Here is a 22857-nt window from a genome sequence, read left to right as displayed (position 1 = left end):
GAGCCCATTTAGGCCCAATTGAAAGAAACCTCTGAAGGGATTATAGTTAGCCGTCCATCCAAACAGAGCTAGTGTTCCTTATCCCAAAACAATTCGGTCATTCTTCTTCGTCTCCCTCCCTTTCAATTTCATTGACGAACCAACGAAAGGTCTTTTCTAGTTTAGTCACTTCACCTCTACGGCTACTGCCATGGCGGCTTCATTCTCTTCCATTGCTCCCACGACACCGGTTCTTCAATTCAGAGCGAACTACTCCAAGTCCATCCTCTCTCTCCCAGGTTCGGCCTTCGATTTTTGTTTCTTCACTGTCCTGGCTTATCTAATCGTTGTTGGTTGATGTTCTCTATACCTTGGATAGATTCGTGTTTGAGGATAATCTCTTCGGCGAGATGTCCCTCTGCACGCTTAATTGCGTGTTCGTTAAAGACCGAAAAGCTTCCGCTCGGTGCCGGCGTCAATCTCTCCGGTGGCCCCGTCGTCAAGCGCTCTCTACAGAAGAGGCAGGTTCCACTCATTAGGAAACTAATGTGAGGTTTTAGGGTTTGCTGATTTCTCTAATCCGGATGTTCTTGTTTGGAAATTCCAGATTGGTGATAAGGTCTGCTACTATTGAAGAAATAGAAGCAGAGAAGTCTGCCATTGAGACTGATGTTGTACGTTATTTTAAAAGCTTTTGGTTACTGTTTAGTGGAAAACGAGGAATCACTACTACTTTGGATGTGATTCTGGTTTTTGTTTTGTGCAATCCAGAAATCAAAGATGGAGAAGACCATTGAAACGCTTCGGACGAGTTTCAACTCCATAAGGACAGGGAGATCCAATGCAGCAATGCTTGACAAGATTGAGGTATTAAGATTTACAGCTGCATATTTCACCAAAATCTGGTTCCATAGATAAGTTTTTATCTTTGCTTCCTCAGGTGGAATACTATGGAAGTCCAGTAAGTTTGAAAAGCATTGCCCAAATCAGTACCCCCGATGGGAGTTCTCTTTTGCTGCAACCATATGACAAATCCAGGTACATGACCGATGAGTTTTCTGTACAAGACTTTTCACGTCTGCTTTCTCTTGGTCGGTTCATGATACATCCCAATACTTTCAGCTTGAAGGCTATAGAGAAGGCTATTGTGAATTCTGATCTTGGAGTGACCCCTAATAACGATGGAGATGTCATTCGACTGTCCTTGCCTCCCCTCACATCTGAGAGAAGAAAGGTATCTCTTCCTGGCAAGCCTATTCATTATTCTCATCAGATTTGGATTTTCAATATGCTGCCTTACCTTTTTTTAATTGTACCACTGCAGGAACTATCAAAGGTTGTTGCAAAACAGTCTGAAGAAGGGAAGGTCAGTAGTAATGTTTGCCTTCTCTTTATAGTGTGACTAAAATGTATTTGGGATTGTCAAACAAAAGTTAGTTACTTTTAGGGTGCATAAGGGTGTGCTAAAAAAACTTCATGTTCCTTTATCTCAGCCCTTCTTTTCTTTCGTATTTGGATTCTTATAGGTTGCACTGCGGAACATTAGGAGAGATGCCTTGAAATCTTATGATAAACTCGAAAAGGTGCCGAGGCTTTTTTTCTTTTTGGCTGTTCCTTGTGATCTTATTCGTTAAAAGTGAAGCTTCATTTTTGCAGGAGAAGAAGCTCTCAGAAGACAACGTGAAGGATTTGTCAAGTGATTTGCAGGTAAACCAACCACACAAGAGTTTGTGTTGTTGATAAAACAAAAAGCGAGAGAGCTTGATTATTTGATGGGTATGTGTGGCTGACTAAACTTTAATGTGATTGGTAATGGCAGAAACTAATTGATGTATACATGAAGAAGATAGAGGAGCTCTACAAACAGAAAGAGAAGGTATCAGTTTTATGTCAATGGCTCTGGTCTACTTTTGATATTTGATCCATCTTGTAGATTGAGTAGCCACTAATTACTACACACGTATATGAATCCACAGGAATTGATGAAGGTGTGACCATAATGGTTGTTAGGGGAGAGACGTAATTCTACAATCTGGTAAAATCCCGCCTATCATTTACTATTTTCTCTGTGTTTCTTGGGGTACAAGAATGTCTTTTGGGAATTGAGAGCAACTTTGTTTAAGTCACTATTTTCGGTTGCAAAATTTTTAGAAGAAGCCTCAGATATTTTGTTTCTTTATTAAGGGATCCCTCTTTGTACAGCAAAACTCTTTGTTAATTTGGTTCAGCACGCAATTATCAAATCTTTATTTTTGGCTTATTGGGTTTGGAACTGAAAATTAAAAAGTAGGTATTACAATATTAAAGTAAGATGTTCCTTGTATTATAATCTGATAAAATAGGTTATTGGAGACGGCCACTTCAAATGCATTTTCTTATTATAGTCAGTCACACCTCGCCGCATTGAGAAGTCCGTCAAACCCAAAATATGTTTTTCTACCATTATTCTATGCTTGCAAAGTATCGAAAGTTGGGATCAGTGGGTTAAAAATTAATTAAAAATATAAATCATCGAATTATTTAATTGTCGATTAAATTGTACTATAGTTCACGTTTTTCCCGGACACAAACGCTCTCAAACAGCCGCCGCCCAACAAAACCAGTTCTTCGCTCGCCCTCTCCGGTGGCCGGCGCTCTTCGCCGCTGCTGTGAGAGGGGCCTTTAGTTTGCTTTCGATGTTGTTAGTTGTTTCTGCAATTCGTTTAGCTCATGGTTATCTATGGAGAAGGGCTTCACTTGACGAAAACTGTGGATCTTCTCGGCGAGGCTGTTTGGCTTTGTCGGTGGCCAGCTTCTCCTCTGAGAGTTGTTGTTGGGTGTCCGAGATCTGTGGATCTGGCGGGTGCTCTGTTCATAGAAGAATGGGCGAAATTTTGGGATCCTGGTGGATCTTGAGTTTTGGTGGTTCACGAATCAATGGCCGTGGTCTTGTCAGTTCTCTCGTCGGGTAAGCTTGCCTTCTGTTTCTATGGGTTAGATGGAATCAATTTAGGTTGCTACTTTTAGGTTCGTTATGGTTTGTGAGGCTCTTTTCGATGGTGATGGCTATGTTCGTGGGTTTGAAATTGGATCTTTGTTCTACCTCTCCTTCGAGTCCTCTTGCTGGTTAGTGGTTGCGGTTTTCTCTTGGTTCGTTCTCGGTGTGAGCCATCTTGATGGGATTTTGTTGCTGAGTCACCTACTAGCCTATCTTTGAGTTTCTTTTGGAAGTTTTGGAGTTAGGTTCTAGTCGAAGCAGTGGAATCGTTCTCTAGTTCTTCTCTTGCGAGGACGTCGTCATTTTTAAGTCTGTAGGTGGCTGAATTTGGTTCGACGAGTGTCCGCATGTAAGAATTGTTGATCTCTCGTGGTTTGTCTCCGGTCGATTTCAAGGTTTTTGCCTTGAACCTAGGGTTTCTTGCTTTCTCCGATTGGCTGGTGAGGAGTGTTGGTAGTTGTATTTGTGTCTTTGGTCGCGTTGGGTTCTTGCTTTCCTCCCTGTCGGTATGCTACTGGTTTGTCTTCGGTGTGAGGTCAATCCGGTCTTATTGGTGCTACCGGCGTTTACAGGTTCTTTAGGGAAGCATTGTGAGAGTCTCTCGTGCCTTTGTTCAATTATAGTGCTTAGATTGCTTTCTCTCTTTGTCGTAGTTTTATTCTTTAGAATTTTGCCTTTACTTTTGGCTTGAATCAGTTTCCCTGTACTTTAGGGCTTTGTTTCCCTTGTTTGGGCTAATGTTTCTGGGGACATTCGTATAGTCCGCCGGCATATGTATTTCATCTTGTATCCTTCCTTGGTTTATCAATAAAATTCAGATGACAAAAAAAAAAAAAAAAAGTTCACGTTTTTCCCTTCGTAGCTGGCGAATTTGACTTCTCTGAACCTGAACCCTACTAAATTTTTAAAATGATAAAATTCTTTTTTTTTTTTTTTTCGCACTAAAAAATGCTACTCCAACTGTTTAATTCTTTAATTTCTTAAAAATAGATCGCTATATTTAATTATTTATCATTCAACTTATCCTTTCAATTTTCAAATCTTTCAAATTGAGAACAATGTGACAATTTCACGTTTTATACACTCACCTGTTATAGCAAACGGATCGGATCATGATTTTAAAACTGAAAAGTCCCAATTATGACAATTAGTTTATTCGTGGTTGTTACTTGTAAGACATGCATGCATCAATAATAGTGGTGTGTTATTTAATACTCCGTATAGATTTCTTAAGAATACTAATATTCTAAAGAGTTGTTATTATTATTAACAAGTGATCCCATAAACCGAGGATTAAACCCATGATGAATATTTTTATTAGTAGGCTTCATGGGAGAGTATATTTAAATTTGTCTGTTGGCACAATTAGAAATCATTTTATGTCACTAATTATTATACTACTAATCTTTATACAAAAGCATCGACTATTATAGTATATGACAAGTGGCTGAGATGTTGGATTCCTTACATCGGAACTCCAACGAAACTTTCGTCAATTTGTGCTTTCAAAGTTTCAATATAAGTTTCTTCTTTTAATATTTGTGTTTATATAATATACAGGGTAGGGTCAAAACATTATAAAAGCACTTTACAAATAGTTTAGTAAGATGATTACAGGAGTAGTATTTACTTTGATTCTCCCTTCATTTAACTGCATAAGACACCGTTCGTCAGTCAACAATTCATAGTTGATATTATGATATACATATACCATCATGTAGCTCTCTCTAGTCTCTAGACGAATATTTTATTTAATCTTGATACGTTTGTTTAAGTTGCAATATCTTCGTCAATTATTCAATGCATTCGATTTTTTTTTAAGTTGTTTAATCTTTTTACATTTAAATTTAAGTTAAAGCTCGTTTGGACCGAGTGATACACAAAAGTGAAATACAAAAAATAAGAAAAAATGTGGGTTAGTTGATGACGTTATATATTATGCTTGTGGCGTGGCCAACGGTAATCTGATGATGAGGAGGCCGAGCGAATCACCATGAATCTTTGGCTTATTCGACACGTGGCACTATGAATGTGAAAGAGTAAGTAAGCCTCGCGTGGATACGTTTCCTCTATACTCGCCGTGTGCCCGTGGCAAGAACAACAACCCATTTATTTAGAGAGAGCGTTTTCGGTTTGTGGTGGCAACAGCAGCATTCACATTCAGCATCCAAATATGCTACATACTTTTTTGTACTTTTATTAAATGACCACTCTTCCAATTATTTTTCTATTTAATTACATTCATGGATCAATGTCTAAATCTGTTTTTACAATACTCACTTCTTTTTTTTAATCTAAAATTTTATTGCAATTATTTCAAATTGCATATCAATTAAAATAAATAGAAAAATACTAGTAGTATAAAAATAAACTGTATCTCAAAAACTTTCAGTTACAATGGTACGTGGGCGTCGTTCCCACGCGTGGTTGGTAGTACAGCTGTAAACTTTCATATAAAAACTACAAAAAAATTTGATCTTATAAAATGTGCACTCTTTTTGTATATATTAAATTTAAAATACGATCATGGAGTGAAATAATACTATTAAAATACAGCCATGAACATATTATAATTATAGTATTGTCTTTGGGTGGGCACAAGAAATCGATAATTATTATACATGATGGACTTGTATTAAAAAAAAACAAAATAAAAGGCAAAGTCATAGAATATATGAACGAGGAGGATATTAATAATAATGTGTGACTAAACATTGAGCAGTGGCTTTATTCCATAAGAAAGTGACGTTTCTGCCATGCTGGCACCTCGAGATCGCAGCCGTCCAAATCACGGTAAGATCCAACGGCTAAGATTGAGACATTCTAGTCATTTGAAGATCTTGAACCGTCTCTCTTGCTTGCTTTTTCCAGGGGTAGGTTTTTTCTGTGCACAAAACATTGGAGGAGGAGACGACGAGAGCTCTGAAACTGAAATATACAGAGAAGAAAGCTTCGAAACTTTGAAGGAGTGAAAGATTTTACTTAGTTGATGGGAGCTTGCATTAATGGATAGAACCAGAGAAGCTCGAAGATCAACGACAACCATGGCTGCCTCAAATGGAGTAACAAAACGGAGAAAGAGACTCTCAGGTATTGCTTCGTTCTTTTTCTCCTTCTTTTCTACCTTGGTTTGTTTCGATTTTCTGACGAGTTTTTTTTTTTGCTCCTGGGTTTCAGAAAATAGTCGTGAGCAGATGCATCAGGAGGTGGCGACTGTGAGAGATCGACCAGGGAAGAAAGAGCGAGATCCGGAATCGTTCAATCGGAGTAAGAGGAGACGAAGCGAGAGGTTCGCGCCGAGGAACGAGAGAGATGTGGAAGAAGATAGCTCGGATGAGAGTCAAGGAGACGACGATGTTCAGCAAAATTATCAGAGGAAGAGCTTCCCGTCGGGTCGAATCCCTAGGCATGCGGCGTCTTTGAAGGTCACCGATGAAATGATCGGCGTAGCTGTCCCGAGAAAGGCTCGCTCAGGTTTGAGCTCGCTCAGTTGATTCTTTTTTTTTTTTGGTTTTAAACTCGCATTTTCGAGATCTCTTCATCTCCGGATTTTTTTCTGTTTGTGGCGGTTGCAGCATGTATAAAGAGGTCGCATGACTGCCGGACTTCGTCGGGAAGCGGTGGCGGAGGATTTAGAGAAGACCGGCGAAGACCTCCATCTTCTCCGGGAAGCCATAGCTTCGAAGTTGTTTCACCGTCTTCTTCAACTCTTTCCGTCAAGCAGAAGAAGGTGGGGTCCATTCACTTCACTACATCATCAACACAGAAATGATTTCGGTCTAATTTCATTTTTTTTTCCGATTTGGCCAGATTTTAAACGGATCCAAATCCCGGATGCCCAAGCCACCGAAATCCTCCGGCACGGCTGAGGACGACTTGGAGATCGAAATAGCAGAGGTGCTCTCCGGATTGAAAAAGCAGCCTCATAGCTCTAAGAGAGGAGACCATTCGGAGAATTCCCAAAAGTCATCCGAGGTTAAAGGTATACCTGCACTGTTCTCTGTGTTTATTTAATCTCAGAATTTTACTAACCTATCATTGCCTATTCTGCTGGTGTAGAGACTTGCGGTTTAATCACTTGTAAAGCGAGAGGCGAATCAGCCAACATTGATAAATTGACCAACGGAACTAAAACATCGTTAGTAGTCGCCCATATTCACAAGGAGAAAGAACCAAGGCTAGATTCGGAGGTGTCAAAAGGGTAAATAGATCAACAGTTAGATATTCTGTGTTTCTTTATCCATGTTTGGAAATCTGATATCTGTTTTTCTATTTTTGGGTCTCCAGGGTATCAGATGGTCCACAATTGGAAAACAACAAAGTTTTTGAGAGTCATTCTACTAGTAGTAAGCTCGATATGGATCTCATGGTGAGAAATCTAGCCCTTTTAGATTTTTGCTATAAAGAGTGTGTGTGAATGCTGCCCAAATGTAGTAACGATCCTTTTCCTGTCAATAGGTTCCTCCAACAATGCCTTCCTCGCCAGGGAGAGTTTCTCTTCTTCCACTGGTTTCTGATTATTGCAAGGCAAGTGTAGATTTAAATAGGTTGCTTTGTTAAGCATGTCCCCATTTGGTTATTTATAACACTGTTTCTGTCTTTCTTAATGCAGCGAGATAGTTCTCTAAAGAGCAAAGAGAATGTTACTCTCAAGACTCCAGAAGAAGTCAAACAGAAGAAGGTTGAAAAACGTGAATGGCTGAATCTTGATATAGAGGGTCCGAACCAAGAGACCGGCAGAGACTCTAATTTAAGCTTACAGAATTTGGATTGGAGCCAACCTCAGCAGGCTAAATCTGGTAATCAACCTTGAATATGATTATGAATACCAAACCAAGTTCTTGTTATTAAAGTTGATGATTTTTCTAGGATTACACAGATTTATCTTGTCTGACCTATCTCTAACTTATTTTCAGCTCAGCATAGTTCAGTCTTACCTTTGCCAGTAGCTGTAGGCAGCTCGCCTAGCGTGGTTCCTCCTCGGGGGTATGTTCTGAATGCACTAATCTGTTGTCTTAGGTTGTCTTGTGCTATAGCTTAATAATCAGACCCTAAATGAAATTTTTTTGGCAGATATGTACCCCTGATCCAGACCGGTACACCTGTGGATGGGAGCAATGGATCTTCTACTTTGGTGCAGGTATATTCTGTTCTAATTGCATTTGTTCTTCATATATGATGATCATTGTTTCTTCTACTGGTTAGGACCATGATTTGTTAACAAATTCAGGGTGCTCTATTCTCTGCCTCTCAGCCTAGGCCTAAAAGGTGTGCCACACACTTTTTCATTGCTCGGAACATTCAGCTACATCAGCATTTCGTCAAAACAAACCATCTCTCTACACCAAACAAAGGTTCTGTTTATCTGAAAGGTGGTGACTTGAGGCCAGCCGCTGGAAACCCATCATTGCAAGGAAGCTCTCCTATTCTCAGTTTAAACTCCCAGGCACCCGATAGAATCGTAGATAATATTTCTGTGCCTAAGGATAAAGCCTCTGAAAGTGGTCATTTTGCCTCAACCAGACAGAATAAACCTCAACCACCCCCTGCATCAATTAGTGTAGTGGTATGTACTTCCTTGGCTTTTTATCTTGTCATGAATTTGTGTTTATCATATTAGATTTTTATTGAAACTGCAAAAGTGCTCTCCTGAATAAAATCATCTTTCTCTCTTAACACAGCCAGCTCCAGCTTTCATCTTCCCCGCAAACCACCATTTGCAACCAGTCATGGTACCTTCTAAATCTTCTCGCCCAACAAAGTGCCCACGTGTGGCTGTTGGTTCAGCATCTGTTAACTTCACCCATCCAAGTTCATCAGCCAGCGAAGTTTCTTCTCCATACTTTACAGTTCTTCCTAACAATGCATATTCCTTTCAACTGTCATCAACCATCAGAGGTGGGACTCCAAGCCAGGCCGTGCCTTTCTACAATGGGTCTTTTTACTCGCCGCAGATGTTCCAACAACATCCTCAGCCTCTGCAGAGACAGAGTCAAGCCCAAAGGGAGTCAAAGGCATCAAGCTGTTCCTCATCATCCCACAGGCAACCGCAACCGCAACCGCAAGTTAGTGTGAATACTCTTTCAAGCCAAGCTAATGTTCAACAACACCGTCAAATGTCACAAAAGTCTGAGGCTAAAGCAGCTGGAGATAACACTGATTCAAGGGGTAGCCACACTCAGAAAGGAGGCCCATTTGGCCAGATCATGACAGCGCCTGTTCAACCACAAAACTTTTCCATGTCGTTTGCGTCATTCGCCAACAGTGCTGCCCCTGCAACTCTGAATTTCTCCTCCAATGGGTATCACATCATCTCTACACCTCCTGGTGTTACTCAGCAGAACAACCATCAATCAAGTGAGGCAAAGACTGGAGGTGGAAGCTGTTCAAGCAATGCCGAAGACCCGAAAAAGAATCTTCCAGGGAAGCCTCCAGGGATGATGAATGGACAGACGCTGGTTTTTGACAATCCATCGAGAACCCTCAACTTTGTTTCTGGTACTTGGCCTCCTCCTGCAGCAACAGCAATAAATGGAGACCCTTCAGTGTTTACCCAGCATCTTACGCAGAGACAGCAGCAATCTGGTCGGAGTAAAATGATGACTCATTCGCAGGCCGATTCTGTTTCTGCCCCGTCATCCCAGTGGAAAAACCCTGCAACCTCATCATCACTCACGTCCGGTACTTCCTTGAACCTCAAGCAGTTCCAGTCGCAGCAGCAGACCAGAACACACGGACAGACACAGATTTCTTTTGCAGCACCATCAAATCCGCAGCCTTCTCAGGGGAAACAGGGGAGATCTGGTGGCTCTTCTTCTTCAGTCACTGGGTATGCTTCACATGGCAAAGCAGCAAACCCTAAGGTCAGCAATAGCAAAGCCTTGCCATTATCACCTGTTCCTTTGTCACGGGAACAGACAGAGAATTCAGCGTCCGGGTCGTCCCAGAAAAGCTCTCCCGTTTGTGGAAGGACCGTGCCACCGATTATAACTTTGTGCCCGGGTCATCTGTCTGAGCTAAAGTACTAGTTCCAATTGAAGCAGACGTTTGATGCCACCATTTTTGCAGTGTCTTGCTTCGAAATTAGGCTATTCCTAGATGAGGTAATACCCTAGTGGTTAGTAAAAGTACACCTCTTCTCTTTCTCTAGGGAGTAAACGCTTTCGGTCGGTATCTAAATTGTTTAATGTTTTATGGGGTCGATTGTTCTATCATTATGAGTGGTCTAGACACTAGTGTAGATATTTAGACTAACAAAACCCATTTCCCCAAGCAATTTATTTCAAATACATTCCTCAACATTATGCCGTATATATAGAGAATCCGTTAAGAAAGATAGCAACATTGTTTTTCTTCTTCTTGTTAACTAGTTGTCGAAGGCTAGAGAAGCTGCATTGTCTAGAAAATCTTCTCTTGCATTCTTATCAAACGGTTCTTCACCAATGTACAAGTCTAAGATTGATCTACACAAGAGTTGGCTCTGCACACTCCCCACGTGGTTTCCCTCAACTAACCAAACAAAAAGAAAAAAGACAAGAGTTTTAGAATCTCTCGGAAACAATTTACTTGAGAAGCTAAAAGATAGATAGAATCTTACTTGCAACGCAGAGTACATGACCTGGTTCTTTAGTCAAATCAATGGTGGAGTTTCTTGGAATCTTATACTCATCTTTGAAGAGGCTAGTGAAGCTACAAGTGACAATCAAAGTAAAAATTATTCAGCAGCCAAACACAAAATCAGATGAGAAGTGCAACGATCATAATATGCTTTATCTTGGAAAACGAAGCTGAAATGTAAGTGTTATAGTACCTTTGAAGCAACTCGTCGTTGTCTGGGCCACCAAACTTGTTGAGTCTGTTTCCAACAGATTCTTGAAAAGCATTGCGCACGGATCGAATGTTGAGTTTGCCGTAGACAATCTGCAGCCTTATAGTCATCTTAATATCGGCTTCCATGAGATCATCCATGAATGCCTTGTTTCCCCTGATCTCCGAAGCTGGAAGATCTGCGTACTTGTCTCCCACAAGTTTCTTCACATCATGGCAATCAGCATACACGCCTGCCCGATCCCAGAAAAGCTCAATCAATCAATTGAATGATTCCAAAACCCAACTTTTCGTATTGCTAAAATATCAAAACCAACTACTTCACTCCTATCCTTTAATGACAAACGATTGTGACTTAGATTGCGACAAGTAAAAAGTTCTTGATCAATTCCAATTAAAGACCTACCAATCCGAATCTTTGCATTTGGGAAATAGCAATCAGCTAATCACGACGGACAAGGACATTTCAACTAACAGATTCGGAAATGGGTTAGAAGTTACCGAAGGCGTAGACATCGATGTTCTTCAATCCCAGTAAGCTCTTCTTCCTCAGGCCCACGCCGAGTAATCGCCGCGAATCTCCAATTGAAGCGGGAAACGAGAAACCGGTCTTAGGTTCAACAACGGATTCGGGGGTAGAGTCGGCTAGAGTTATGGATCCCCATGGTAACAGAGACGAACGGTGAGAGGATAAAGCCCACTCCACAATCGGATGATTGGGATTCCGCGACGCCGCGATCGCAGCTCCGGCGCCAACGGTGACGGAGACAGCGACAGCGGAAATGGAGAAACCGGAGAATGACGACGTGGCACGCGGGGGCTGAGAAAACGAGAAAGGGAAGCGAAACGAAACCATCGTCTTTTGGTGTGAGTGTTGTAAGTTAACTTTTTTTAGTTGTTTGTTACACTCTTCTTCTTCTTTTAGCATTCTAACACGCCATTGATATGATTCAGCGACAATAACTCCTGCTTTAATTGACACCTGTATTGCACGTGACCTCGACTCTTCCGGACTGGCTCTATTTGGGCTTTCCTCGTTTTACTAAAAGGCTTTCATGTTCCGGACAGGATCTATTTGGGCTTTCTTTTGCTCATTTTTAGACAGGCCGACGATAGATACTATCACGAGGGGGGGGGGGGATATTATCCTTTTATGCTAAAATGTTTGGGAGATATTATCACGAGTCACACAATCAGCATGTGTAACTTTCTAAACATAAATAATACTATATTTTAATAATAATAGGATTCCATTAACGAAAAATATCTTGAGAAAGCTAGAGTAGAAATTGAAAAAGGGGTCTGACTTCGTTTCGTTTCGTTTCATCATAATACAATTAAAGATGTGTCATGAGAGGTCCACTATTTGCGTACTCTTATCTTCCGTGTTCGATTGAAATTCATTTAGAAATTAGAATCAACCAAACTTGTCTTATTCATGACACCGAGATTTGTTTTCTAGCAAGAAGCCCAATTCAGCCCATAGTAAGCCCAAATTAATGCATTAGCGACCACCTTTCCTCTCATCAAAATTTGACCGTCGATTATTACATCGACGGTCGAAAACGTGACTACTCGAGATATTTTGAAATCTATCGCTGCTTTTATTTTCTTTTAAAGTTGTTGAAGATAAATCAGTCTGAGGACAAAGGGTGTTCAGTGAAAAAAGGTGAAGAAGCAGCAATGGTGGAGAAGTCAGGAGGAGAAGTTCATTTCCCAAAATTGGAGAAACCAACAGGCAAGAAACAGACAGCGACGGTTGTTGTGGGAGTGTTGGCAGTGGGATTGTTGGCGATAGAGTTCGTGTTTAAGCCGTTGTTCAAGAAGCTGAGCTCATCAAAGGACAAATCCGATTCCGACGATGCCACCGCTCCTCCCCCGTCGGTCCCCTGAATATGGTCACAATTTTAAATAATAAGCCTCTGCGGGAGAGAGATGTCTTAATGAAACTAAGCAAATGTTGTGTTTCTTTTGTAATATCGTTCCGTTTTTACTGCTTCGACAATGCTTTTAATTTATCGCCCTTTTCCCTTTTAAATAAAATCCCGACAGGGAATAATAAAATCAATGAGATACGACGATGTAATTGGTTTTATTTTCCTGATTGTCTTGGGTTTTGTTGGTAATAAATAATCTTTGCTTAAAAAAAAATTCTTGTTTATGAGTCATTTCGGATTTTTGTTTCTTCTTTTTGTTGGTAATATCAGTTTGATGTTCAATCTTATTATTAAAAGTTGTATACATTTTACATTACAATAAAATATATAAAAAATTAGTTTCTAACTTGCAACATAAAAATCATTTTCTATAAAATGTCAGATACTGATTGGCACTTGTTTAATTTTTATGGGGTGAACGACATGTGTCTCCCCACGAAGTTTCATATAGTACCATAACAACACAGATTTTGGGTTTCGTCCAGTCCACACAAAACGAAAGTTAAACTCCAGTTTCCCCCTAAATTGAAAGTTCGAGACCCCAGTCTCCATAAATTGAAATTTCGTGGTTTATCATTGGTTTACTGTGCCGAACCCGATGCCAAACCAAAACCCAGAATAATAAACCGATTTGAAACCCAATTTAACTCAATTTGGAAAATTCCAAAGAACATGTTACCCAAGCGCAAAGAATATAAAGAATTCCAAAGAAAACGAAATAAATGAAAGAAATAATAAGGAAAATATAAGTTTGGCTGGCTACCCAAGCGCAAAGAATATAAAAGTCGTTGTAAGAGCATCTCCAACAAGCCCTCAAACCTTCAAATTTGAAGGTTTTTTGAACTCCAACAAACCCACAAACCCTTATTTTTTTAGGGTATGAATAGTGCACCCCCAAATTTGAGGGTGCACTATTCACACACTCAAAATCTTTCTTATATTTCATTTTAGTCCTTATACTTTATATATCTTACAAATAATTTTATTAAATTCAATTATTTCGAATATATTCATATAAATTCAAATATAAAAACATAACATTTCCAAAAAAAATCATTTTTATGTATGTGAGCATTATGGAAATATTTTATATCGAGTAATTTTGTAATTTTATGTGTAATTTTATAAATCATTTTTATGTTTTATTTTATGTTTCTTTTCTAATTTCTATATAGTTTTGTATTATCATGTAAAGTTTAGTTTTTTCTAATATTGTTTGACATAATTGTTTTTAAAATGTAGGTTTTATATTTATTTATAAAACTTTTACCATTATAACTGATTATTGTTAATATTGAGGACTATAATGTAAATACAAAAAGTTTTCAAAATAAATTTGAGGGTGTGCCATTGGAGTAAGTGACCCTCAAATCCTTATTTTGAGGGTTTGCTACCCTCAAAATGAAGGTCCTTGTTGGAGATGGTCTAAGGAAAGTTCAAATGAAGTTACAGTGTAGTAAAACAGGCTGAATTGAGCTCCATTGTTTATGCTCTACTTAATTATTTATGTTCCTCAATATCTACAAGCCAGTGTCCAGTAGTGCGTCATATCAATATATATATAAAGGAAAATATGGAGATAAATGGCAATAACAGAGCGAGCATAGTGAGAAAACTGATTCTAAAAAATGGTAAGAAAAATTGTAGTTGTTCTATTAAAATTTTAACAAGCGTGAACGCTAAAACGGCGTCGTATAGTGAATAGATACATGATGACTTCTAGTTCTAGAAAATGAAATTGGAAAGGCCCATTTATGATGCTGGAAGATCCGTGATGTCGGGTCAACCCGAATAGATATATGGAGCATCCATTCTCTGCCGGCGAAGTAACAAACATCGTTGGTAGATCAATCTCATCTCCGAAACAATAACCGCCAATTTCCTCTCTCAGTTTTCGACTCCGATGATGCTCGGTGGAAAGTCTTCTACCGGTAGCCGTACAAGCCTCAGAGTCGCCGTCGCTGGCGACAAAGGAACCGGTAAATCTAGCCTGATCTCTGCCGTCGCTTCCGAAACTTTCCCTGATAATGTCCCTCGCGTCCTTCCTCCGATTACTCTCCCCGCCGACGCTTTCCCTGACTATATTCCTATCACCATTGTCGATACTCCCTCAAGGTCTTCTTTCTTGCTTTCCCTTCTCTATCTGTATTTGCAAATTTTCTTTGTATTGTTATCCAAGATTGCCAATGGTCGCAAACAATGGCTCCTTCATTGTTTCATTGATTTGAATTTGTACGCATGATCCTCAATCTACTGATATCTGTCATGTTTATTTGCTATCAGTATTGACAATAGGATCAAGCTCATTGAAGAATTCAGGAAGGCTGATGTGGTCATTCTCACCTATGCATGTGATCAGCCTGCAACTCTTGATCGCTTAAGTTCTTATTGGCTCCCTGAGCTCCGGCGTTTAGAGGTTTCTGATTGATTGGTGAAATATCGTATATTCATTCTCCTTCAAGTATGTTTTCATGTTATAATTATATATAGGTGTGTATGTATCTAGATCAAAGCACCAGTAATTGTGGTGGGCTGCAAGCTTGATTTACGGGATGAACGATCTCCCGCAAGACTAGAGGTTATCATGGCACCAATCATGAAGGAGTACAGGGAGATAGAAACCTGTATAGAGTGTTCTGCATTGACCCTTATACAGGTATGTTCTTGCTGACCGAAATATCTTCTGATACAGTTTAAAGACTAGGCTATTATCTTTTGGCTAAGAGGGAAAATGTTGTAAAAGATACTAGGAACCTTTAGAGCAGATAATACTGAAAGACCGAGCAAAACCATGCTCACAATTGAGTTCTTTATGTGATTGAACCATGTCCAGAGAGATCCTTATTGTATGCCACTAAAATATCTGGATTCTTTTCTTTCAGGCCCCTGATGTTTTCTATTTTGCATCAAAAGCGGTCCTTCACCCAACATTTCCGTTGTTTGATCAAGAAAAACACTGTTTGAAACCTCGCCTCCGCAGGGCAGTACAAAGAATATTCAACCTCTGTGATCATGATTTGGATGGTGCCCTTAATGACGCAGAGTTGAATGATTTTCAGGTTCGCTTTCTCTGTTAGACACTGATTATTTCATTCATGAAAGTTCCTAATCCTTCTATAAATATGATGCTGCAAATTTGGTTAACAGGTAAATTTTTTTGGTGCCCCACTTGACCCTGTTGAACTTATGGGAGTTAAGAAAGTGGTACAAGAAAGGCAACCAGATGGAGTAACTCATCTTGGTCTTACACTTCCGGGTTTCCTTTTTCTTTTTTCTCTATTCATCGAGAGAGGTCGCCCTGAGACAGCATGGGCTATCCTACGGAAATGTGGTTACAATGATTCTTTAGAACTCAGCGCCAAGTTACTACCCGTTCCAGCAAAGCAGTCTCCTGATCAGGTGTGTGTTGTTTTAGATAGTGCTTATTTACGAAAATATCTTTAAATTGTTATGTTACTTAAAGGATATAAGAAACTGGCTGGTTGCTTTTAAATAATTTTTGCACTCATTTCCTGTATTTCACTTGCAGAGCATCGAGCTAACAAACGAAGCCATGGACTTTCTCAGTGGAATCTTCCAGTTATATGACCTTGATAATGTGTGTATGATCGTTTCTTCAATTATCCAACAACGATTCTGTTGTTCTCTATCACCTAAAAGCTTATTTCACCCTCAAGGAGCAGTAGTACTTCTCTGATGCTTCTTTGTTTTGCTGCTATTTAGGATGGAGCGTTACAGCCAGCTGAGCTAGATGATTTGTTTCAAACAGCTCCAGATAGGTACTGGTGACTTTTTTTTTTTTTTTTTTTTTTTGCGTGATTCATCGCTATTCGTCCCTTTGTAATCGGTAGTTATCAACTGTTAATCCAATGATTATTTAGTGAATTAACCTTCTTTCTTTTGAATTTGCCTGTCAATGTCTTTAATGCTCTTGTGTATTGCCGGAATAAGTTCGTTTACATGTACAATCTGCTTTACAATTTCAGTCCTTGGCTTGAGGCTCCTTATAAAGATGCTGCAGAGAAAACGCCAGGCGGACGTTTGACAATCAATGGGTTTCTGTCTGAGGTTTGTATGCTTGCTGTTATGTTGACACTGAATTAGAATCATGCTTTCATTGTCATCAACTCATCATGATCAATTATCAGATTCAATATTCTTTACGATTGTTAATTATGCTCTGTAAATATGTTGATGCAGTGGGCTCTAATGACTCTTCTAGATCCTCAAAAAAGTTTGGCAAACCTGATATATATCGGTTATGGTCACGACCCAGCTTCAACATTTTCTGTTACTAGGAAAAGATCAGTGGATCGTAAGAAGCAGCGAACAGAAAGGAATGTGTTTCAGTGCTTTGTATTTGGCCCTAAAAAATCTGGAAAGTCTGCACTCCTCGATTCTTTCTTAGGAAGGTATGCTAGTTCTAACAATTTCTATGTATCATTCTTATGCTGTGTCATCTTCAGCCCTTTGGTCTACTCGTGTTATATTTTATAAGCTGTGTTTCAACCCCAGGAAATTTTCGAACAGCTATAAGGCAACAATGGGTGAACGATATGCAGCAAATGTCATTGATCAGCCTGGGGTTAGTAGAAAAAGTCTGAACTCTTATGTTCTTTGTCACATGTCCGTGGTTTATGTGATTTTTTGTTTCCTAATTGTTGGACGCATTTTTCAGGGTTCTAAGAAAACCCTCATATTGCGGGAAATACCAGAGGACAGAATTAAAAAGTTTCTGACAAATAAGGAATCGTTGGCAGCATGTGATGTTGCTGTGGTTGTCTATGACAGGTTAGCTCAGAAATTATTTGCACCTCGTATGTGTGGATGACAAGATCACAGACTTAGCAAGAAAATTTGATGTTTTCCAGTTCGGACATATACTCATGGAAAAAGGCGAGGGAAATACTGATGGAGGTAGCAAGGAGAGGAGAAGAGAGCGGTTATGGGACCCCTTGTCTTCTTGTTGCGGCCAAAGATGATCTGGATCCATATCCAATGTCAGTGCAAGAGTCTGATAGGGTAATGCATCACTTAAGCCTAATATGATTAGATGCTCTTGGTATGATTGATGATTCTATTATCGGATAACAACAGGTTTGCATGGAATTGGGGATAGACATCCCTGTGTCATTAAGCATGAAACTTGGGGAGCCAAATAGTCTCTTCTCAAGAATCGTGAGTACAGCAGAGAACCCTCACTTGAGCATTCCAGAGACAGAGTCAGGAAGAAGAAGCAAGAATATCCGCCAACTCGTGAATAGCTCACTTGTATTTGTCTCAGGTTATTCTTCTTTCACAAGATCTATATTTCCATTTTTCTTGAGCAAAACCATTTAATCATCCAAGCTTACTATTTATTATATGAAGTTGCAGTGGGTACAGCTGTTGGGTTTGCCGGATTGGCAGCTTACCGTGCTTATTCCGCAAGGAAGAATACCTGAAGATTTGCTCCCACCGAATAAATACTTGATGTTTTTCTCTAGCGATTCATCCGCTTTGTATAGAATAAAGGTAACCCTCATAGATGGCTTCAAATATCCGCTTCCTTCACACCAGAGATTTTGCAGTTCAAGTGTGACATGCTTTTGATTGAGGTGTGTGGGTTGGATTTTTGGCTCATCTTCGAGGAACCAATTTTAACATTTGTTTATGTTTCATTGAAGATATATACAAGACGACCATTTATTTTTTCAAGAAGAAAAATTCCATATTTTTTTTGGCTCAACCACAAATTGTTTATGAAGACACAAATGAGATTAGAATTAGATGTAGACAATTTAATGTGAGAATTAAAAGAGGGGAAAAAACACTCGCGTATTTACATAAATGGGCCCAGTTTAATAATTTGGCCCAATCTAGAAAGTGGTAGTTAGGGATATAACAATCACATAAAATAAAAAGGCGAGATGAAAGAAATGGACCGACCGTTGGATGTTGTTATCTTGTACAAGAGCCTTACATATTTCTTCTGGTTCTCTGAGGATCAAACCTCAAGTCAGAACAGAGTAAGGCAAATCTTAACCAACAAAAAAAAAAAAAAATGGCGGCTTTATCATCCTCCTCTCTGTTTTTCTCCTCCAAAACAACTTCTCCGATCAGTAATCTCCTGATCCCGCCATCTCTCCACCGCTTCTCTCTACCCTCTTCATCTTCCTCCTTTTCCTCTCTCTCTTCTTCTTCTTCTTCTTCTTCTTCTTCTTCTCTCTTGACATTCTCTCTGAGGACTTCTCGAAGGTTATCTCCTCAGGGCTTTACCGTTAAGGCCAGCTCCGTCGGTGATAAGAAGAATGTACTTATAGTCAACACCAACAGCGGCGGTCACGCCGTGATCGGGTTTTACTTCGCCAAAGAGCTTCTCTCCGCCGGACATGGGGTCACCATCATGACCGTCGGCGATGAATCTTCCGACAAGATGAAGAAACCTCCTTTCAACCGATTCTCCGTAAGATTTACAAATTTCCACCAGTTTTGAGTTTTTGAATCTGATTCCGACCGATGCAATCTTTGATCTGTTGACAGGAAATTATCAGTGGTGGAGGAAAGACGGTGTGGGGTAACCCTGCCGATGTTGCCAATGTGGTCGGAGGTGAAACATTTGACGTTGTCCTTGACAACAATGGCAAGGATTTGGATACTGTCAGGTCTGATTATTTAACTACAGAGCCTCATAGGTTTTTTTAAAAAAAATCTCCATGGATATTGAGAATTGATGATCATATATCCTTTTGGATTTGTCGGTCATAGGCCAGTGGTGGATTGGGCTAAAAGCTCCGGCGTGAAGCAATTCTTGTTCATAAGCAGCGCCGGGATCTACAAGTCCACCGAACAACCTCCTCACGTTGAAGGGGTAAATAAACACTAACCATAACATTCTCAGTTCTCACCACTTATGTCTCCTTTTCTCCAATGTGCAGGACGCAGTTAAAGCTGACGCAGGCCACGTGGCAGTGGAGAAGTACTTAGCTGAAACATTCGGTAACTGGGCCTCGTTTCGACCACAGTACATGATTGGCTCTGGCAACAACAAAGACTGCGAAGAATGGTTCTTCGACCGTAAGTCTCTCAATCCCCAAAGATTTCATCACAAGACAAAACAAGTAATGGTTAAAATGTGTTCCCAGGGATTGTGAGGGACAGAGCAGTGCCAATCCCAGGATCAGGATTGCAGCTAACCAACATATCCCACGTGAGGGACTTGTCTTCGATGCTGACTTCTGCCGTGACCAACCCCAAGGCTGCGTCTGGCAACATCTTCAACTGCGTTAGCGACAGGGCCGTCACTCTTGACGGTATGGCTAAGCTATGTGCTGCCGCTGCTGGCAAAACGGTTGAGATCGTTCATTATGACCCCAAAGCCATTGGGGTTGACGCCAAGAAGGCTTTTCCATTCAGAAACATGGTAAACTAAACCCAGTAGAAGCTCTTCTCCTACTTCACTTATTAGTTTTATAACCTTGTCTTTGTACGGTCGCAGCATTTCTACGCAGAGCCAAGAGCCGCAAAGGAGATATTAGGGTGGGAAAGTAAAACGAATCTGCCTGAAGATCTCAAGGAAAGATTTGAAGAGTATGTGAAGATTGGCAGAGACAAAAAAGAGATCAAGTTTGAGTTAGACGATAAGATACTAGAAGCCCTCAAAACTCCAGTGGCGGCTTGATCAAAATAGGCCATAAAGTTTCTTCTTCATTTGTAACTTCTAATGCTACCCTGTGCTGTTTTTTTCCCCGGCTCATATGAGAGGGACATGATTTCAGCTAAAAGATCATTTAAATATTCATAACCACAAGAGCAACAACAATTCTGGTTTACACGAAGATAACAATTTCGCTTCAAGGAAATAGAACTGAAGACAATTTTAGATCCTTACATACCTACTTAACTAGGTTTACCGAATCCAGGGAGAGAGATAACACTGAACCTACCTACATAGCAACAAAAGCATCACATCATGTTACCTCCTCCTATTCCTCCTCTTGCTTGATTTTCAGACCTCCAAGCTTTGATTCCAATTCATTGTCATCTTCGCCTTCCTCCTCTTCGTCTTCATCTTCAAAATCTTCTCCTTCAGGGTCATTGTCATCCAAAGGAACAAGCTTGTCAAGAGAGTCCTTAAACATGTCATTTACCTCGTCAATACCTTCCTCAGATATGAAGTTTCCATTAATGTTCAGAAGCTTGAAAGTATGTTTCTTCACAACAGTTTGTGCCAAGGCTCTTGCCCCAGCTCTTCTGATCATGTTGGTGCTCAGGTCAACTTCAACTAACTGATCATGACCTTCAACTGCCTTTGCGATTAAGATAGTCCCTTCGTCTTTGAGTTCATTCTCAGATAAATTCAGCTTTGAAAGAGACTGTTTGGAGGCGATGCAAGCTGCCAAATTTCCAGCGGATTTTACAGTAATATCGTTCCCAGCCAATTCTAGAACTTCAAGAGAAGGGGCGGACTTAAGTAGAGCTTCAGAAAGTGCCTCTGCTCCCTCATCCTCCAAGTTCAGGTAACTCATATAGATCTCAGTTAAATGAGTCAACACTGATAAAGTCTTGGCCAGGGCAATTCCACCTTCGACTCCAAACATGTTGTCGCGAAGATCAAGTTTCTTCAAGTGGCTACAGTGTTCAAGTGCTTCAGCTAGCGCAACACCACCTTCTGAACCAATCCTTGTAGATGAACACCGGAAATCTTCCAAAGATGGACAGTGCCTGACAATCTCTGCAATGGCAATTGCTCCTTCATCTCCTGTCATGTTGTTATGGAACTGAAGAACCCTGATTTTACCAGTAGAAGGAAGTAGCTCACGAACTGCACGGGCAGCATCCTCAGAAATGCCATCATTCATCAGATAAAGCTCCTCCAAGTCATTCTGAGACTTGATGAGAGAAGCAAATGCCCTAATTCCCTTTTCTCCCAAAGCATTGTCCGAGAGATTCAGATACCTAAGCTTAGAACCCTCTAAAGCAGATGAAAACATATTCATGACTTCAAGTGCTTCTGCCTCTGGTCTTCCAGCAACAAAATCCGAGAGATCCACTTCCGTCAACTGATCCTTGATGGAAGACAAAACGCTGGCAGCAAATTTGGCAGCTTCAGAGCCAAAACTCCTGTTGCTAAAACGGATTTTGGTGAAGGAGTTATGCGGCCTAGCTAAAGGCCTCAAAAGCTGGCGTGCCTCCTCTTCGTCGATAAATGCTCTGCTCCCACCAGATATATCAAAAAAGATATCCCCATCCTTGCTCACCTCAACCTCGGATTCTTGCTGAGGACCTCGTTTGATGACTTCAAGCATGAGCTTGCTGGATTCTTTAGCATAGACCTGAACGGCAGAAGTTCCATCACCATCAGGCTCGTTCTGGAAGTGTTTGTTGGCAGTAGCAAAAGCCAAGTCTTCAATGCGCTTGGCGTCTTGCTCAGCCTCTTCGAGAGTCAAAAGACCGTACTTCCTGGAGAAGATGGAAGGGGTGGTAATGTTCTTGGTCATCCGCTCAACAAGCATGAGGCGGGTACTCTTACTCGGTGGCCACATCTTGACTGACAAAACACGGTTCTGTGAATGATCCATTCTACTACTTGGTTCTTCTGTAATTCAATACAAAGGAAAAACATATTAATAAGAATTCAAACTAAAACAAAAAGAGGATAACATGTAGATCCAGAAGAATCTAACTACATTTCTATTGTAGATACAAAAGGAGCCTAATTTCAGAAGAAAAACTGCATTTTTAGACGAAGAGAAGACTTTATAAAAGGAAACCCTCAAAATCAACATGTACAACGAGAAGAAGAGATTTCAAAGAGGAGATAGATAGTACACGACGGACGGTTACCTTTTTCACAGCGGATGGATGGAAATGGGTCTCTCTACGACGAGATTGGGGCTTGCCAATATCGGACGGAGAAAAAGAAAAAAGGAAAAGGTAATTCAGAGAAGCGTGAATGAGAAGCAGCAGAGTGAGAGCATCATTGAGGATCTGCGTGACGAGTATGAGAGATGCCTTTTTTAAAAAAAAAAAATATATATTTATCAATTTTCAAAAATCAATCAAAAGAGTGGGAGATTAGGGTTTCTTCTATCTCTGAAATGACAATTAAGCCCCCTTTACACAACAACCCTAATACAAAACCCATATAAAAGCCCA

General features: G+C 40.2%; 7 protein-coding genes across 9 annotated transcripts; 5 read left to right on the top strand and 2 right to left on the bottom strand.

The window, feature by feature from the left end:
* Nucleotides 1-35: 35 nt before the first annotated feature.
* Nucleotides 36-2239, top strand: LOC9314570 (ribosome-recycling factor, chloroplastic). Its single transcript, XM_002878456.2, has 11 exons — nucleotides 36-278; nucleotides 359-500; nucleotides 587-653; nucleotides 751-846; nucleotides 920-1017; nucleotides 1102-1213; nucleotides 1304-1345; nucleotides 1506-1562; nucleotides 1636-1686; nucleotides 1799-1855; nucleotides 1956-2239. The coding sequence occupies exons 1-11, from the start codon at nucleotides 191-193 to the stop codon at nucleotides 1971-1973; spliced, it is 828 nt and encodes a 275-aa protein (XP_002878502.1). The 5' UTR covers nucleotides 36-190; the 3' UTR covers nucleotides 1974-2239.
* A 3588-nt stretch (nucleotides 2240-5827) lies between these two features.
* On the top strand, nucleotides 5828-10170 carry LOC9312780 (protein TIME FOR COFFEE). 2 transcript variants are annotated; one of them, XM_021025033.1, is made up of 12 exons: nucleotides 5828-6046; nucleotides 6134-6430; nucleotides 6532-6686; nucleotides 6767-6938; nucleotides 7016-7157; nucleotides 7244-7325; nucleotides 7415-7483; nucleotides 7569-7755; nucleotides 7873-7942; nucleotides 8030-8096; nucleotides 8211-8522; nucleotides 8638-10170. In XM_021025033.1, exons 1-12 carry the CDS (start codon nucleotides 5962-5964, stop codon nucleotides 9982-9984), a joined length of 2985 nt encoding a protein of 994 aa, XP_020880692.1. In that variant the 5' UTR covers nucleotides 5828-5961; the 3' UTR covers nucleotides 9985-10170. The 2 variants fall into 2 exon arrangements, with proteins under 2 accessions (XP_020880692.1, XP_020880691.1); XM_021025032.1 differs by having other exon boundaries at nucleotides 8187-8522.
* Nucleotides 10171-10198: 28 nt separating this feature from the next.
* LOC9314569 (fatty-acid-binding protein 1) lies at nucleotides 10199-11698 on the bottom strand. Its single transcript, XM_021025034.1, has 4 exons — nucleotides 11285-11698; nucleotides 10767-11016; nucleotides 10554-10645; nucleotides 10199-10465 (listed from the first exon to the last, which is right to left on the bottom strand). Exons 1-4 carry the CDS (start codon nucleotides 11637-11639, stop codon nucleotides 10323-10325), a joined length of 840 nt encoding a protein of 279 aa, XP_020880693.1. The 5' UTR covers nucleotides 11640-11698; the 3' UTR covers nucleotides 10199-10322.
* A 617-nt stretch (nucleotides 11699-12315) lies between these two features.
* LOC9314568 (6.7 kDa chloroplast outer envelope membrane protein) lies at nucleotides 12316-12951 on the top strand. The gene has a single exon (XM_021026527.1). It carries the CDS (start codon nucleotides 12467-12469, stop codon nucleotides 12674-12676), a length of 210 nt encoding a protein of 69 aa, XP_020882186.1. The 5' UTR covers nucleotides 12316-12466; the 3' UTR covers nucleotides 12677-12951.
* Nucleotides 12952-14459: 1508 nt separating this feature from the next.
* On the top strand, nucleotides 14460-18435 carry LOC9314567 (mitochondrial Rho GTPase 2). 2 transcript variants are annotated; one of them, XM_021026512.1, is made up of 14 exons: nucleotides 14460-14835; nucleotides 15004-15136; nucleotides 15227-15376; nucleotides 15603-15779; nucleotides 15868-16119; nucleotides 16250-16318; nucleotides 16444-16499; nucleotides 16707-16788; nucleotides 16921-17132; nucleotides 17236-17305; nucleotides 17399-17511; nucleotides 17592-17742; nucleotides 17818-18004; nucleotides 18091-18435. In XM_021026512.1, the coding sequence occupies exons 1-14, from the start codon at nucleotides 14624-14626 to the stop codon at nucleotides 18162-18164; spliced, it is 1938 nt and encodes a 645-aa protein (XP_020882171.1). In that variant the 5' UTR covers nucleotides 14460-14623; the 3' UTR covers nucleotides 18165-18435. The 2 variants fall into 2 exon arrangements, with proteins under 2 accessions (XP_020882171.1, XP_002878499.1); XM_002878453.2 differs by having other exon boundaries at nucleotides 14461-14835; nucleotides 18097-18435.
* Nucleotides 18436-18570: 135 nt separating this feature from the next.
* LOC9312779 (chloroplast stem-loop binding protein of 41 kDa a, chloroplastic) lies at nucleotides 18571-20504 on the top strand. The gene is made up of 6 exons (XM_021026509.1): nucleotides 18571-19165; nucleotides 19243-19364; nucleotides 19468-19570; nucleotides 19638-19776; nucleotides 19845-20122; nucleotides 20198-20504. The coding sequence occupies exons 1-6, from the start codon at nucleotides 18764-18766 to the stop codon at nucleotides 20378-20380; spliced, it is 1227 nt and encodes a 408-aa protein (XP_020882168.1). The 5' UTR covers nucleotides 18571-18763; the 3' UTR covers nucleotides 20381-20504.
* On the bottom strand, nucleotides 20472-22713 carry LOC9314566 (RAN GTPase-activating protein 1). Its single transcript, XM_002876664.2, has 2 exons — nucleotides 22546-22713; nucleotides 20472-22297 (listed from the first exon to the last, which is right to left on the bottom strand). The coding sequence occupies exon 2, from the start codon at nucleotides 22278-22280 to the stop codon at nucleotides 20685-20687; it is 1596 nt and encodes a 531-aa protein (XP_002876710.1). The 5' UTR covers nucleotides 22281-22297; nucleotides 22546-22713; the 3' UTR covers nucleotides 20472-20684.
* Nucleotides 22714-22857: the final 144 nt, after the last annotated feature.

This window comes from Arabidopsis lyrata, assembly GCF_000004255.2.
Source record: "Arabidopsis lyrata subsp. lyrata unplaced genomic scaffold ARALYscaffold_5, whole genome shotgun sequence".
NCBI classification, from domain to species: Eukaryota; Viridiplantae; Streptophyta; class Magnoliopsida; order Brassicales; family Brassicaceae; genus Arabidopsis; species Arabidopsis lyrata.
Note: the sequence above shows the minus strand (reverse complement) of the source record. Positions and strands in the feature narration are given on the sequence as shown.

Coding starts and splice junctions, on each gene's coding strand:
- LOC9312780 (XM_021025032.1), top strand. CDS start 5,962: ATGGATAGAACCAGAGAAGCTCGAAGATCAACGACAACCATGGCTGCC. Junction 6,047..6,133: donor ACGGAGAAAGAGACTCTCAG/GTATTGCTTCGT, acceptor CCTGGGTTTCAG/AAAATAGTCGTGAGCAGATG. Junction 8,523..8,637: donor CTGCATCAATTAGTGTAGTG/GTATGTACTTCC, acceptor CTCTTAACACAG/CCAGCTCCAGCTTTCATCTT.
- LOC9314569 (XM_021025034.1), bottom strand. CDS start 11,639: ATGGTTTCGTTTCGCTTCCCTTTCTCGTTTTCTCAGCCCCCGCGTGCC. Junction 10,646..10,766: donor AACGACGAGTTGCTTCAAAG/GTACTATAACAC, acceptor TGTCACTTGTAG/CTTCACTAGCCTCTTCAAAG. Junction 10,466..10,553: donor TCATGTACTCTGCGTTGCAA/GTAAGATTCTAT, acceptor TTGTTTGGTTAG/TTGAGGGAAACCACGTGGGG.
- LOC9314570 (XM_002878456.2), top strand. CDS start 191: ATGGCGGCTTCATTCTCTTCCATTGCTCCCACGACACCGGTTCTTCAA. Junction 501..586: donor AAGCGCTCTCTACAGAAGAG/GCAGGTTCCACT, acceptor TGGAAATTCCAG/ATTGGTGATAAGGTCTGCTA. Junction 1,563..1,635: donor CTTATGATAAACTCGAAAAG/GTGCCGAGGCTT, acceptor TCATTTTTGCAG/GAGAAGAAGCTCTCAGAAGA.
- LOC9314568 (XM_021026527.1), top strand. CDS start 12,467: ATGGTGGAGAAGTCAGGAGGAGAAGTTCATTTCCCAAAATTGGAGAAA.
- LOC9314566 (XM_002876664.2), bottom strand. CDS start 22,280: ATGGATCATTCACAGAACCGTGTTTTGTCAGTCAAGATGTGGCCACCG.
- LOC9312779 (XM_021026509.1), top strand. CDS start 18,764: ATGGCGGCTTTATCATCCTCCTCTCTGTTTTTCTCCTCCAAAACAACT. Junction 19,571..19,637: donor AACCTCCTCACGTTGAAGGG/GTAAATAAACAC, acceptor TCCAATGTGCAG/GACGCAGTTAAAGCTGACGC. Junction 20,123..20,197: donor CTTTTCCATTCAGAAACATG/GTAAACTAAACC, acceptor GTACGGTCGCAG/CATTTCTACGCAGAGCCAAG.
- LOC9314567 (XM_021026512.1), top strand. CDS start 14,624: ATGATGCTCGGTGGAAAGTCTTCTACCGGTAGCCGTACAAGCCTCAGA. Junction 14,836..15,003: donor ATTGTCGATACTCCCTCAAG/GTCTTCTTTCTT, acceptor ATTTGCTATCAG/TATTGACAATAGGATCAAGC. Junction 15,377..15,602: donor CTGCATTGACCCTTATACAG/GTATGTTCTTGC, acceptor CTTTTCTTTCAG/GCCCCTGATGTTTTCTATTT.